Source organism: Tauraco erythrolophus, chromosome 5, assembly GCF_009769465.1.
Source record: "Tauraco erythrolophus isolate bTauEry1 chromosome 5, bTauEry1.pri, whole genome shotgun sequence".
In the NCBI taxonomy this organism is placed as follows: domain Eukaryota; kingdom Metazoa; phylum Chordata; class Aves; order Musophagiformes; family Musophagidae; genus Tauraco; species Tauraco erythrolophus.
The window spans coordinates 46,986,335-47,002,210 of NC_141469.1; the positions used below are offsets into that span (position 1 = coordinate 46,986,335).

General features: G+C 35.9%; 1 protein-coding gene across 1 annotated transcript in view; it reads right to left on the minus strand.

Annotated features, from left to right (window-relative positions):
* The window catches only part of RFC1 (replication factor C subunit 1), a 45,183-nt gene that overhangs the window by 13,186 nt on the left and 16,121 nt on the right, over window positions 1-15,876 (minus strand). Inside the window, exons 6-10 of the mRNA XM_086612486.1 lie at window positions 4,720-4,952; window positions 3,914-3,988; window positions 1,941-2,018; window positions 976-1,063; window positions 579-880 (exon numbers count right to left, since the gene is read on the minus strand). Of these exons, the coding sequence (XP_086468612.1) occupies window positions 579-880; window positions 976-1,063; window positions 1,941-2,018; window positions 3,914-3,988; window positions 4,720-4,952 (776 nt within the window). The remainder of the gene's footprint in view (window positions 1-578; window positions 881-975; window positions 1,064-1,940; window positions 2,019-3,913; window positions 3,989-4,719; window positions 4,953-15,876) is intronic.

Sequence of the window (15,876 nt, forward strand, 5' to 3'; positions counted from 1 at the left end):
TAAAAAGTATGTTTTGAGGTTGCTAAAACTGCCAGTGTGTTCAGTAACTACAGTTAACTGAATCAGACAGTTAAAAAAAAACTAATTTATGTTCCTACATAACATATCAACCATAAGAAATACGTTTCAGAAATATGAGACTAGGGAGAGGAGAGAAGAAAAAAAAACATACACAAAAAACCACCCAGCAAACAATGCCATTTATCACTCTAACAGCAGTATGGATCCACAAGGTCACCATGCTCATATTAACAGTAAGCTTTTGCTCACTAAGTAAGTGTCAGAATTCCTGCCTTCTGCATTTTTTCAGGAAAGCTAAACATGAAAAAGCACTGAGCTGATTCCGCAGTGTACAGGCATACCTTACTGAGCATTAAAGAACCCTCAGTTCCTTCATGCGTTTAATTTATACTTTTCCAGCTCATTTTTTTTCCGATATTTTTACAATTGCTAGAAACTTACAGCCTTACCAGAATTCTAAGTCTTAAAAATTGCCCAAAAGATTCAACATACTAAGTTACAGCAGTGATACATAAACAATATTAAATGAAAAGTAAATTCATTTTGATAGATCCTACCTCAGCTTTCTTGGGAGAAATTTTCTCCTTCTTTGGTGTTGTCTTCTCTTCTTTCCGTGAAACAGTTTTCTCTTTGGATACTAAACTTTGAGCGCCTCTTTCCTTTTCAGCAATCTCTTCTTTTTGTTTCAGAGACACAAGCTTAGTGCTAGGTTTCAAAGGCAAGGTCTTATCCTTCACCCCTCTTGCTGTTTTACCATCAGATGATTGTGGGGATAAACAAGATTCTTTTGAATGTTCGGATTTAGTCTGCTGCTTCGCAGTGGAATTCTTTGCTTCACCTGTCGAGTCTGTTGCTTTCACTTGAAAGGAGGCAGAAAGAAGAGAGCAGATATATAAGAACATCTCTCATTAACACTATAGATTGGTGAAATGTTTTCTATATTCCATGTCCTACCTCTTTCTGACTGCTTGTATCTTTCTGTCATGTTAGGACTGCTCTTGATGTTCAATACTGTTTGCTCTCCTCCTGAATCTTTCCGAGCCTAAATAAACAAATAATGCCAAAGTCAGGGAAGCACATCCTGAGCTATAGTTAAATCCAGATCCCTGAGTTTCCCTACTGTTAAGTACAACAGACTGAACGGCACCTAACAAAGCTGATCCCTACCACAAGTCAGAATAGTATCTCTATCAAAGGCAGGCAGAGGAGCAAATTCTGCACTCAGCCATGCATGTAGTCATTCCTTAAGACAAAGGCCAGACAAACTTCCAGGTTACAGTAAATTCCAATCCAAATCAGTTTACTGATTAGTCTAGAGGTATTAATACTTGCTACATTCAAACTAGCAATCCTAAACTCTAAAAGCCTTGATGTACAACCCAGATGATATCTCACTGTGCCTTACACCATAAGGTATGAATACTGGGCAGACTCCCACTACTCAGGTTAGTCTCAAAACTCTCAAGTTCCCTGCTTGCCCCTTCTCTCAAAGCAAGAAGAATATTCTCCTTCTTCCTTTTTCTCCCATCACTTTTCACCACTTGTGCCATTGACTCATTTCACTTGATCTGGTCCTCCTGAGCCAATGGAGCCATAGCTGAGCTAAAGCATGAGTCTTCAGCAACATGCTTCCCTCTATTAGAACTAGAACTTAAAAAAAAAGTTTAAAACTTCCACAGAAGCAGATAGCACAGAGACACAATGATGCCTGCTGTCTGATGAGGAAGGGCACTTAATTTACTGTGTGGGGAAAATGCAGGAGGAAAGTATGAAACGTGAGTATTGTAATTCTCATGCAAATACTTTCTTGGTGGTTTTAATGCATTTGTATGGAAGTCTCAAAACAAAGGTTAGGTGTATAAGTAAGAACACTTCCAGAAATGCAATTTATAAAAACTAAAGTTTTAAAAGATTTCAACCTTTTTCTTTCGCGGTGTTTCATCCAACATGGCCAAAGTTTTAGCAAATTCTTCATCTTCATGCAGCTGTCTCTCCAGCTGCAAGGAAAGGAAAAAAAAAAGGAAAACATTTTTAGGCTCATGTCTGACGAGTTTTAATTCTACTACAATTTTTTTAAAACTATTTACTGATCAAGACTAAAAGTCTATCTAAAATAAGACAGCACATAGCTGGAAAAAATGCATCCTAACAAAGGCAAATAGATTTCTGAAAAAGGCACTGAAGAATTATTTGTTTCCTCCAAAGAGAGACTGATGTCTAGTCAGAAAAGTAGAGTTTGGATTTGTTGCACTAGAAACATTAATAAGCCTGTATAATCTGTTTTTCAAAGAGTTTTTCTGTGGGATTTGTTTCTGTGGGTTTTTTTTTTTTGAGTATTTTTTCATTTAATAAACAATCAAAACTTGCACCAAAATGCAACCTGTTGGTTTTAGAAAACTTCCAAAAGCAGTCCCAAAAGACAAGCAGGAACAATGTTAGTATTATGATGTCTCAATAACGAATGTTTTATTCTCATTTACTGCTAGCGACATATTGTATGAAAAAAAATTTCTGGCAGTTTGGAGAACGTAGCTACTGCCCTTAGCCCAGCTCTTGTTGCCAGTTCTGTTTACTTTATGGAAACAAATATATTTTAACTTTTTCATATTTCTATTTACACAGTTAACTTTCTTTGGCAGAAGAACCAGTAAGAACAAATACTGCACAAGGAATCTGAGAAAGTTATTTATAAATTGTGAAAAAACAAAGCCAGGTTGTTTCCATTTCTATTTCACCTAACAAAATAAATGTGACATCTACGGTCATAACTGATCATCAAGTTACCTTTCCTATCCAACATGGCCCCTTGGGGAAAACTTTTGCTGTTCCTGAATAGCTTATATCGTTGCCAATAAATATTGACCATTGTTTTTAACAAATCAACAACAACCACCCTTTCATAACTGTCTTGAAGTCCAGCATGTCATGCTGTAATATTTCAATAGATGACTTTATAAAACCAATATGCCACAGGCATTATTTTTTACGTGCCCATAATGAAATGCATCTATCTTCCCTGCGTACAGTGAGAAAGGAGAAGGGCAGTGACTACAAAACACAAACCAGACTGAGGAAGAGATACACTTGAAATAAAAGTACATTCCTTTGATGATACATATAGGCAATGGGAGCATTATAGATAAGATCAGTTCAAATGAAAGACACCACCTTGTTTCTCCTGAGAGGTTGTTTAACTTTCTCAAATATTAAAACTAGATTCATCACACCTCTGAAGGTCAAGGAAGGAAGAGACTAAGTTTTGCATGTACGATATATTTATTTCGAAGGATACTCAATATTACCAGTATATGGGAAGTTAATTTATTTGCCCAAAAGCAAGTAAATATGTATGACAAGTGTACCTTTCCCTCCTATTAGCACTGATTCAAACAGGAAAGTTTAAGACATAGACATTGAGAGTCATTCACATTTTTCTCAACTGTAAGAAAACTCAGATGACAGTAAGTGAAACAAATCATGGAAGGCAACGGCTTTTAATTTTTCACTCTAGGGAACAGAAAAAAAAAATACAAAACAAACATCAAACCAAAACACAAAACAAAAAGGCAAAAAAACACAAGGAAGTAGAAAGTGAATTATGTGTGAAAATCAAGATTATTACAGACACAACAACTGCACAGGATAGACAAAGTCTGGATAGACAGGTAACAGATTAAGTGAGATGTTCTATCCACTTAACTGAAATTATGCCCATAAAAATAACTGCATGACTATGTTTGCGCCTATGTGCAAGAGTTAAGTATACAGATGAATTTTATTACACTTATTTATAGCATACATGGAAAGCTCACCTTAAAGGAAAAATAATTTTGAGAATAATTTTAAGTTAAACTGCTCTTGGCATAGAGCAACAAATTTGCAGAGCTTTTACCTCTGTATCTTCTTCCAGCTGCAGTTGCCTAGCAATGGCCTCATCATCTACTGTGCTGTCTCTGCTTTGTGAAGGCTATATTCAAGAAAAAAAGACCCATCGTTCAGTTTCCCCAATATTGTGTAAGTTATAATAATTTAATCTGTACAGATTCACTTCGTATACGTCTAGAAAAGGACTGGGAATGAGACATGCAGCATTTTATTCCCAGCTCTCTAACGCAAACACTACTAAACAAGGCTGTTTTCAAGAGATTTTACTATTCAAAACAAAACCATGCTGTAATATAAATATCTCATTTCTTGAAACAACATTGAACATCTCTGAAGCTACCACAGATGGCCAGCTTGAAAGAGAAATCAACAACGACACTGTGAATTTTTAACTTCCTCCATACTTTATTTGGTGCTTTGTTATTCCATGAATATATGTGCCGTAAAGCTTGGGAAAACAACCTCCTTTATCTCCCTCCTGCCCTCTGCCCTCAACTATAAGCTATCCCATCCACTCACTAATTTCAGAAAAACTTAATTTTAAGAAAAGTCACTTGAGAAGAAGCAACAGAGAAAATACTACTTTCAACTTTTCAACTATCTTCTCAGACAAAGAAATGCTACTCTACAATTCCATTTGAGGACTTGACATGCCTGCACATGTCATCAGAATTGAACTTGTACTTGAGTGGTTATTAAAAAGTACCCTTAAGTAGGATAAGCAGTTAAGTACCTCCTTGCAGTCATTACACCAGCCATTTTGATCTGCTGTCAGACACATGAGCAGCCTAAAGACACATCACCAGTACTCACTTCTTTCCTTTTACTTGCCACCAGTTTCTTTTCTGATCGTTGGACACTACTTGTCCCAAAGAAATCAAGTGCCGAGGTGGGAGTCTGCTTCACTGGAGATAATGGTTTGCTTTTAACTCGTGGTTTTACATCCTCCTTTTTCACTGTAGTTGTTCCTGTACAACCAATCACTGATGTCCCATTCTCCTTTGGTTTCAGAGAAATTCTTTTATTGACAAAGTCGTCGTCTTCATCTAAACACGAAAAGTATCCTATTACTTCTGGTACATGGAACTTAAGTTCTTATAATGGAACTGCCAAGAGAACTATTTTGGCAGATTATGTCAACTGAGACTTTAAGAAAATTATTACAGGTGTTTATAAGTTATTTAAAAAAAAAAAAACACTCAGTTGCATAACACACAGTATTTACCATCTTTAATAGCACAGCTCAAGCCTGAATAGATTGAGCACTGAAATAAAGATGCATGAAATTTGTTACTTGTGTTCATACATTACCTCTCATTTAGAGAGGCTGGCAAAGAATGCCTCCCTTCTTACATAGCAAAGATGATAAACAGAAAATCTAGGTCACTGAAATTTGAACACTTCCCTTAATTAATGCACCATCAAACTGAACAGCACAACTCTTCCTTCACATAAAGCGTGAAATACAAAGCTACATTTATTTTACTGTTTTACAGTATTCATTAACAGAGCAGCTAATATAGGCTTTGTAGACCTGTATATTCTTAAGAATCTCTCAGTATTACCTATAAACAGAAGAAAAAAATATTAGAACATTGTATTTACAAACAGCTTCTTGAATAAGCTTACCGGTTATTTACAAAGTACCACTCATAGCTTATGAATGTTTTCGCAGACACATTTTAACACCATTTTTTACTTTTTCCCTTTTAGTCAGAGATTCTATCAGCTATTCTACATGCTCTCCATTTCTGCACCTCAACATGCTCTGCTTCCTATGCAGTCAAAATCCACGTTGAAGAAACACAGCCACTTCACACAACACAAGTCTCACCAGAGGTCAGCATACAAAATAGATTTTTCAATTTAAAAGGAGGAGGAAAAGTGGCATATAGTTTCATTTAGAATTAGCCCACAGACCACTAAACAAGAACTCAATCCTTCATTTTAAGATTCTTCTATAATAGCCAGGACATGGTCTTCCCAGCAATGAAAAAGAGAGAGGGTTTGATGGCCATTTATTCATTCTGGACTCAATAAAAAAAGGACTTTACAGAGTTTGTGTCATGTCGTGAAGTCTCACTGACAGTTATACAAATGAAGTCCTATCACTGAAGCATACAAAAACCTACATATATCATTGCCAAACAATTAGATTAGTATGACAGCACAGAAGACAACAAACATCACTGGACAAACTTCTTGATTAGTCATAAAAGCACTTTCTTTGCAAAATCTTCTAAAAACCTCAAAGTGTGCAAGGGCTCATAAGCAAACTGCAAGAAAATCCTTAAAATGAACATTAAGCACAGAAACAATAAAGCACAAAGACTTGAGAGGAACAGAAACAGAGGGCATCTTATTTGCATGCCTCTAACTGAAGTCTGGTTTTACTTTTCTCAAAATAGAGTCGTTTCAGACGTTCCCCTCAGCATGTAGTGAAGCCAGAACGTTCTAAACATCTGTTTTATAACTGAACTTAAATTGTCCGTATTATCACAAAAAATACGTTCATTTTCTGATCATCTCTAATTTAAGCCATCATATTTCTTTTCATACAAAAATCTGTTTTCTTAATCATTTCCCTAAGTTTAGATAACATCACAGAATCATAGAATGGTTTGGATTGGAAGGGACCTTAAAGATCATCTAGTTCCAAACCCCCCTGCCATGGGCAGAGGCACCTTCCACTAGGATCACATTGCTCAAAGGCTCATCCAACCTGGCCTCGAACGCCGCCAGGAATGGGGCATCCACGATTTCTCTGCGCAACCTGCCCAAGTGCCTCACCACCCTCACAGAGAACAATTTCTTCCTTAGGTCTAATTGAAAGCTACTCTCTTTCAGTTTAAAGCCATTGCCCCTTGTCCTACCTCTACATAGCCTTGTAAAAAGTCCCTTTCCAGCCTTCTTGTAGGCCTCCTTTAGGTCCTACTAGAAGGCTGCTAGAAGGTCTTCCCAGAGCCTTCTCTTCTCCAGCTAAACAACCTCAACTCTTTTAGCCTGTCTTCAGAGGAGAGGTGCTCCAGCTCTCAGATCATCTTTGTGACGACCTTCCTCTGGACCCACCCCAACAGCTCCATGTTCTTCTTATGCTGGGTCCCAGAGCTGAATGCAGTATTCCAGGTGGTGTCTCATGAGAGCAGAGTACAGGGGCAGAATCACCTCCCTCGACCTGCTGGCCACACTTCTTTGGATGCAGCCCAGGATACGGTTGGCTTTCTGGGCTGCAAGAGCACATTGCTGGCTCATGTTGAAATTCTCACCAACCAGCACTCCCAAGTCCTTCTCCTCAGGGCTGCTCTCAATCCATTCTCTGTCCAGCCTGTACCTGTGCTTGGGATTGCCCTTACTCTTGGTGCAGGACCTTGCACTTGGCTTTGTTGAACTTCATGAGGTTCACACAGGCCCACTTTTCTAGCCTATCAAGGTCCCTCTGGATGGCATCCCTTCCCTCCACGTGTGTCAATCACACCACAAAACTTGGTGTTGTTGGCAAACTTTCTGAGGGTGCATTCGATCCTACTGTCCATATCACCAGTCCCAATATCGACCCAAGGAACGCCACTTGTCACTGTTCACCACTTAGACATTGAGCCATTGACCGCAACTCTGAGTGTGACCATCGGCCAATTCCTTTTCCACCAATTGGACCATCCATCATATCCATGTGTCTCCAATTTAGAGACAATGATGTCGTGCAAGACAGTGTCAAATGCTTTGCACAAGTCCAGGTGGATGATGTCAGTTGCTCTTCCCTTATCCATCAGCACTGTAACCCCATCATAGAAGACTATCAAATTTGTCAGGCACAATTTGCCCTTACTGAAGCCATGTTGGCTGTAACCAAACACCATGTCATATGTCTGTCATCTATAATTTTTGTTACATACTAAGGAGAAAGAAACAATTCTTTTTTGTTTCACCTTTTCTCAATAGATGGTAGTAACAAGAGCGTTTTAGGCACCAGCTGGAACTTTCTGCTAAAGAACACTTAGTAAGCAGAACATAACAGGTACAAAGAGGGATCCTGACTATTCCTGAGAGAAGAAAAAGAAAATAAAGATACATCTGTAAAGGAGGAAATTGGTTCAGCAGTTATATCAAGAATGCCTAAAGATAAAATTTATTTAGAAGAAAGTGTCATTTTAGTCAATTAAAGTCACAAAGCAATATTTGTAAGAGAAGATTCAAGCCCAGGTCTCTCAGTCGACAGAAGTGAGTTTTACCACAACACTAAAAGGTTTACTGTTCTCAGCACAATTTACTTTCCCAGGCAGCAGTAAGTCTCTTACTGCCATTTAGCTCAATTTGACAAACTATTATACATCTGTGAGATCTGGACACTACATGCTTTAGGCTCCTAATTTACAATAGTTTGGGGTCTGAATGGCAGACTGCTTATCTCAAACTTAATTTCAGAAATATTTTTGCTTCTTCTAAATTTTTCAGTTTAACAAAAAGATACATTTGTAAGAGTAAAATGTACCCATTACCAGAAATCAATAGTTAATGTAGATGACATTTACTTGTCTTAGAAAGTAGATACAAATCCTGTCCTGCACCCCCACTCCCAGCTTTTCTTGAGCTAAGGACTGCTCCATGCTAGAAAAGAATCTTTACTCATCACTATTGTTATCAGGAGGTCTGCATGCAGTATTGATTTTTTTATATTAATCACTCATAACCATTTTAATAACAATAAAAACCAACAGGATATTGCTTTCTCTTAAGCAGAAAGAAGCAGAGTAAATATATATAGGTTTTAATTAAAAAGGATATGGATTTGAGTCATTTATGATGCTAGTACTAAGTATTATCAATAATTAGAGCTCTGCTTTAATTATGTCCTTCCTAGAAACGACAGGATTAGAAACATTTATTGACTGTAAGTGGAAGCTGAAGGATAAGAGACTCACAGCACTTATGAACAGCTGTCTACAGATGTACATAAATAAAAGGCAGAATGAGAACATGAAAGTGGTCATTAAGGAAAAAAAAAACCACACTGATTCTATTAAGCAGGTTTCAAAAGATGCTTTAGAGGACAGATGCTCAGGCTACAGTCTCATCCCAGGTTCAGCACGTTCATAAGCACATCACAAATTGGCCTGATCTCCAGGCACTCCCCTTATTTCAAGTACTTAATAACATCAACTTTTTCAGTAAAACCTTAACACTTCTTCCTTGAAACAAACTGCATGCCTACTGCCACAGAAGTGAACAGCAAAGTTAACCAGTTGTACATTTTCAGTTTCCTTACAAGCATGAAGTTGACTTCATTTACAATTTTGAAAATATCAAGAGTCCTAGTATTGCTGCTGGCTTATTCAGGATAATGTGTCTCAACATATGACCTGTAAAAGGAGAGAAGCATTCTCACTCATACAAGTAAGCCAATAATTTGTGGAAAATAAAAATGAAAATTTGGATTTTAGCTTATAAAGTTTGTAAATTAATTGCATTCTTATAGCCATTGCTAGGTGAACAGCTAAGGTAGCCTTACATGGCTAGTCCTTACATGGACTTCACAAAAAAGAAACAGGAATCAGTTTTATCGACTGGATTACTTTTATGCTGCCAAATCTTTGTATAGCAGAACAAGACTATTCCAAGAACAGTATTTCCTGTTTGTGTCCTGTTTGTGTGCTGCATCATGTTTGTGTGCAAACACATTGTTTGTGTGCTATACCATGAAAAAATACTCTGAGCATATACATTTTATTCAGGATTAGCACTGAATCAGACACAAGTCAAGACTATGTGTTCTAGTCAAGTTTTTTGAAAATTAAGTAGATGTGACAAAGAGAAAGCTAATCATGTGATTAATGGAACAGACAGGCATGACAACCAGGAGATTGCTTTTAAATATTTTGGATGCAAACACTACACATGAAGCAGGGACCTATTATGCCAGGCAGTGCACAAGGACACGTTTTCCTAGCAACAAACAACTGTTAAATCCTGGGGGTTTTAACAGCTATCCTATGATATTAAAGCACATATGGCTTTAATTTTATATACTGTTCTTGCAGTAGCATAATTAGGTTAATAAACAAACATTTGCAGCCCACCTGTAACTGTTACTCTTCTCCTCTTTCCTGTCCTCGCCCTTTCTCAAGAGGCTTTCACCTGCTGATTACAGAGCAACGTGTGCAGTTGTTCCCTAACCCAACTCTATCAAAATTACTTAGGCTGTTTTAAACATTTGTTTAAATTCAGATAATTTTAAAAGACTCAGGTTCAGGAATGACCTCAGCTAATCTAAAAAGGGAGCAATCTATTGCAGGAAGAGACAATGGCAACAAGCAGCATAAGACATTCTCAGACAGCCTTCAGAACAATGTATTTTATTCCTCTTCATTTACTATTTGTGTACTCGAGTTCCTCATCAGTATAGAACATTAATTCCCTGGTTCCTATTCTGTTAAGAATGCAAAATATTTAAGGCAGAAACAACCTCTTACTATGATGTTGAAAAACCAGCGTCAAATATAGGCAGTGCATCTACAGGTTAGAAATAACTCGTACTTATTATGATAAATGTATGTTAAATTGGCGTTTGTAGACTACTGCCATAAGGATTTCTATATGGAGCCAAAGGACTATATCCTATTCAAAAGTCATTAATTCTGCATTACTTGTATAAAACGACAATATTCTGGACATTCTTCAGTTTCAAAGGCACTACATCTGCCTAAGTACTTAGAACAGTTCCCATCCTAAAGAACTTCAGTCTAGAGCGATAAGTATTACTGTCCAAGCTAAAGTTGAGGGTGGAGAAAACAGCATTTGTATGAAAAGTGGACATTGTATGAGGTTTTCATTATTTTAAATATGCATTGGTCAGTACTCAACAGTCCCAACACCTGGTAGGACTGAGTTTTGTATTCACTTTTTGCTTAAAGTAAAGGTTTAAGAAGATTATCTTTAAGATAACCACCAATTCTCAAGAAAGCCAGCAAGTCTATTCAAACTCAACCCCCATAACTCTTTCCAAAAAGAACAGATGCTATGTTTGACTATCAAAATGCCTTTTTTTCTATCTTCCTCTTCATTTAGAAACATAGTAGTAGCAACCTACATTTCAAAAACTGGTCTGTACAGTCATCTAGATTTTTTTTAGGTAATTTCTCAATAAGTTAATTGATTTTAGATGTACTACAAACATGTGCTTTAAGCTACAGTTGTTAGCACTTTGCTTATATCAACGTGCCAAGGCTCCATGCTGTTGTAAAAATATAAAGCTTAACAGAACCACTCCAGCTTTACTCCCCTGAAACCAATTTACATTTGGATTTTCCAATTATCAAAGATAATAGCAAGAAGTTGCCTCTGCCATATTTTTCACTTTAAGAGAAAAAGGTTCCGGGATCCAAGACCACAATGCAATGACTGCCATGTCTTATTGTAATTATACACTTTAGTGCCAAACTACACAGCCTTTGATACCCTCTGTCCAATACATACCAAATAAAACTCTTGGTCAAATATGTAAACTTATCTTTTAAAAATACATTTAGAAAGAAGTTTTGGGAGCATTTCAATATATTCGGCCTTCTCATATATTTTGATTGAAGAAAATGATTTTCATCTGCAAAACCATCAATTATAGCAATTCCTTCCAATAGAAATACACTTCCCACAGAAACTGCTGTGTGCGTTACCTTGGCATGCAATTAGATGTTAACAGTCCATTAACTCTTTCCAGTTTTAACCGGTTACTTTCACCATAATAGCAGGCTTATCATTTCACAAAAGCACACCTGAATCCTCACCATGCAATGAAACTTCATGTTCTGGATAAGTTGCCTCAAGTTAATTGCACAATAGAAATATACAGTAACACCAAATGAATAATTAGGAAAAAGGAGAAAAAAAAACTTGAAAAATATGCAGGCAAATATAAATCCATTCGTTTTTCCCAGCTGCAGCTCATCTCACTAAGCCACGCGGGACACGGTGTTCTGTTCAAAATGTCCGTGAGACACCCTCTCACATTTTAAACTACTCTGGCAGATCAACTGACTCAAGCAGCTCAGTAAAGAGATCTGAAAGGAAGAAAGGGAGAACGGAAGGGAGATGATCTCCAGCAAGCAGAAAGGAATAGCCAGAGGAAAGCAGCAACATCTTGAACTAGTACAGATAGTACAGTAATTCACTATTCTGAAGAACGAACTTGCCAAGTGACATCAAAATATTACATTTGTGTTTAAGTTGCTTTATTCAGAACATGACAATCAGTATCAACTATGATAAAAATCTTAGAGAATTTATGAATGATGAACAAACCAAGATAGTCTGGTACCAGATTCATCAGAAAATACAAACTATCTTTGATAACTGAAAAAGCCAAACAGACGTAAAATTTATTTCAAAAGAGTAAAACTGGAAGGGTACTGGTAAGGCATGAAAACCTTTTTATTTTGGTTCAGGGTTACTTGTGGGAGATAAGTTGTTGCTTTAAAAGCAAAATAAAATTTACAAAAGGTAACAAGTTAATGATGTACTATTTTAGAGATTTAAGTCACAACATTATCTGTTAAGCAGATCTCTAAAAGATTACATTTAGACTTACCAAACAAGCAACTAAGACATATAGCATGATTGGTTTTTTTAGAAGACTTTTCCAAAAAATCTCAAAGTCTTTAACTAAAAGATGAACAAGTGATCAGAAGCTTTCATACTGAGATTTTCAGAACAACAATGCAAAAAAAATTCAACTGTAATACTATTGCTTAAATGCAAACCTAAGTCTTCACTAGCAAGCTTCTTCAAAAACTTGACAGTTATTAAAGTTTTATTTAAAAATCATACTCCATGTGAGATCACAACTCATGAGGTAAGAAGTCATTGCATAATTCTATTTTGAATTATAACTCCACACTGTTTTAACAATAACTACATTTTAAAAACAGGGTAGAGTGTTTAAAGGACTACACTTGAAGTGAAGAAAGGTCACTTTTAGTACTACAGTCTAAATAAAACAGGTTCTGTTGTTTCCTTAACACACTACTTTCACATTAAACATAGCTTTATTTTAAGGTAACGAGACTAGGTAAAGTAGAAAACTGTACATTCATTCTAAGAGATACTAGGAATTCTAAAAGGAATTTTGCTAGTTTGTTACATTTTTAACAAACAGGACTTTAAAATAACTATATATGGAAAAATTACAACTTTAATGCCTAATAGTGTAATTTCAGAAAACACTCAACCCAGTAAGAATCACTACAAAAGGAAACACAAATGTATGTGCACTACAAAGGAAATGAGAAAAGTCAGTATTGAATTACTGTATCAGAAGGTCCAAAGGAGAGAATATTTTCAACAAGTGCTATGCTTCATTGTCCAGTCCCACAAAAATTTTAAATAAAGACATAAATAAAAATTAAGTATTACAGCCACAGAGTTCATACAGAAAGCAGGAACTAGGGAATTTCACCTGCCCAATTTTTATCATTCAAATGCAATATACTGAATGGTTAAAATAAGTTTATGGTATTTCTAAACAAAGGTCTTTTGCACAAGTATTGGAAAAAAAAATTAAATGGAGAGCTCTACAGCAAACAATGTGAGCCTCAAGAAATTTTGAAATTCTACTTTTTATCTTCTGAAAACATTGTATATGCTTAGGTGCAAAAATTTGCCATCCATTTTTAGATGCTTCATGACAACAATTAAAAACCTGCATTAAAAAAATCTCCTGCATCTTAAAAATTTAACTACTGAAAAATTACAAAGCAAATTACAATATTATAGGTGCACCACATAATATCTACACCATTAAAAAAATGCAATAAATTAATGTGAGCTCTAAACCATAACTGAAAAAGGAAAAAAAAACCACACCACCACACCAAAAAAACAAAACGCAAAGCTACCTGCAAATAAGTTATTTGTATCTATACCACTTAAATGCCAACAATAACAGTATATGAATTACTGATGTACTAAAGAACATGTTGCTTTTTTTCAATGGCACAGCGACTTTGTAAACAGAAATAACCTGCCCAAGTCAGCACTTTATAAGTACTACCTCTGTGTTACAATTGTGCTGTCTTATGTAGGACACACAGTACAGAAGAAAAAAGATTCCTTTGCACTTACAGGACTAAAAACATTAAAATTTGGTTAAGTATTAAAAAAAATAGCCTACCTAATCATCAACAAGTCATGCTGGAGATGGAAAGGAAAACAGATATTACTTGATTGAAAAAAGGCTGCTCCCTACACTACGATTTTCATGGTGCTATTTAAATGCTCTCCCTTTCAGATCTCGGCTTCTACTTCCCTGTACTACCTCCAGTGTCATGATCATTAATGTCACCTTCCTCCAATGTGCACATGAACACCCAGCAAAACATCTCTCTTGTGTTTCACCACACTGATGGCATAAGAAGCCAAAGTATCAGTGTGAGAAAAATAAAGTCAGGGCTCAAATGGAAGTAACACTGACGCACAACAAAGATTAGGCAATACAACACTGAAGACACACAATTAAGTTCTGAGAAATGCAAAAATGTAAACACTCAAGGTACTTAATGTGTACTTATTTATCTACAATGTGTAGATAAATATTTATTTAAATAAATTTATAAATTTTAATATTATTAAAATAAAAATTTATGTATTTACAATGTGTACTTATTTATCTATAAAACAGCCTGTTCACTGCTAGTTCACAGCAAGACGGACGTTCAGTTTTTTCACTGTACTGTTAGAAGAGTGCAAAAATTCAACTGAAACATTAAAGGGAAAGAAAACCCAATAAAAGTGCTTGTTGCAGTCGTGGAAGAGCATAATGCTTACAGGAACAGGTATCTCCACAGAACTATCAGGCAATCAGATTAACACTAGATTAAGGATACCATCTCTGTTCCTTAATTTAAAACACATTTACTACACTTATCCAAGGTAACTTCTGCACTCAGCTACCAGAAAAACAGAGAATTCACTTCATACTGCTTTCCAGGGAAAGAAAGGGATGAAAAAGCATTAACTCTGACATCCAAATTAAATGGCAAAATCATTCCTTTCATCTTAAACTATAATGTAGATTAACAGCACATGGAGCTGCCAACGCCTCTATTCAAGATACACACACATCCAGTCTGCTATATGCCTAAAGTGTTTTTTACAAGAAGTGGTATTTTATGCCATTATATTTCCCATAAAAAAAAAAAAAAATCAATACACATTAACAACTCAAACACTGACAGTTCTATTAAGAACATTTCAGTTTGAAAAGAAACCAATTTCCTTTTCTAAATAGATTAAAAAATAGTTTGGGCCTTAAAGTATTGAAAGGAGCCTGTAGAATCCAGAGTTTTCACACAGAAGTAATTTTTTAAAGACAGAACAAGGACGAAGTACATATGGAAATTATTTTTTCAGAAAGTTTCCTCAAAATAAATTGACAATTAAACCAATCATTTTGCAATCCAAACATATCAAGCGAACAGCACATTACTACAGCTAGCCAGTTGCTTAACCAGAACATCTTTTAACACACCTCCAAAAAGTAGTAAAAGATGACCATGTACTTGTAAAAGTAAGTGCAACAACATGCCCATTATTAAAACCCTAAAATCCAACAGCAACTGTTACAGAGATTAAACTGTAATGAATTTATTTCATGCCCTGCCATGTTTGAAATACAGGCTGACAAAGTAATCCTAAAATAACCACTCTGTCTTCTGTTAAATGAATCCTATTCATTTTTTTATTCAAAGTTACCACATTTCTTTCTCAGTATTGCTGTTATCCTAGATTCCACAGAGAAAAGAAAAAAGATCATCTCTAAGAATAAGATTTTAATAATAATAAAACTTTAGTAAAACTTTAATCTTCATCCACACTTCTGGCTTCCGCTTACTCCCCTATTCAGGGAGGCAACTCCAAAACAAAGAAGTCAGACACTATTACACATTTACTGTGTTTATACAACACTCCTCTCACCACTTAAGG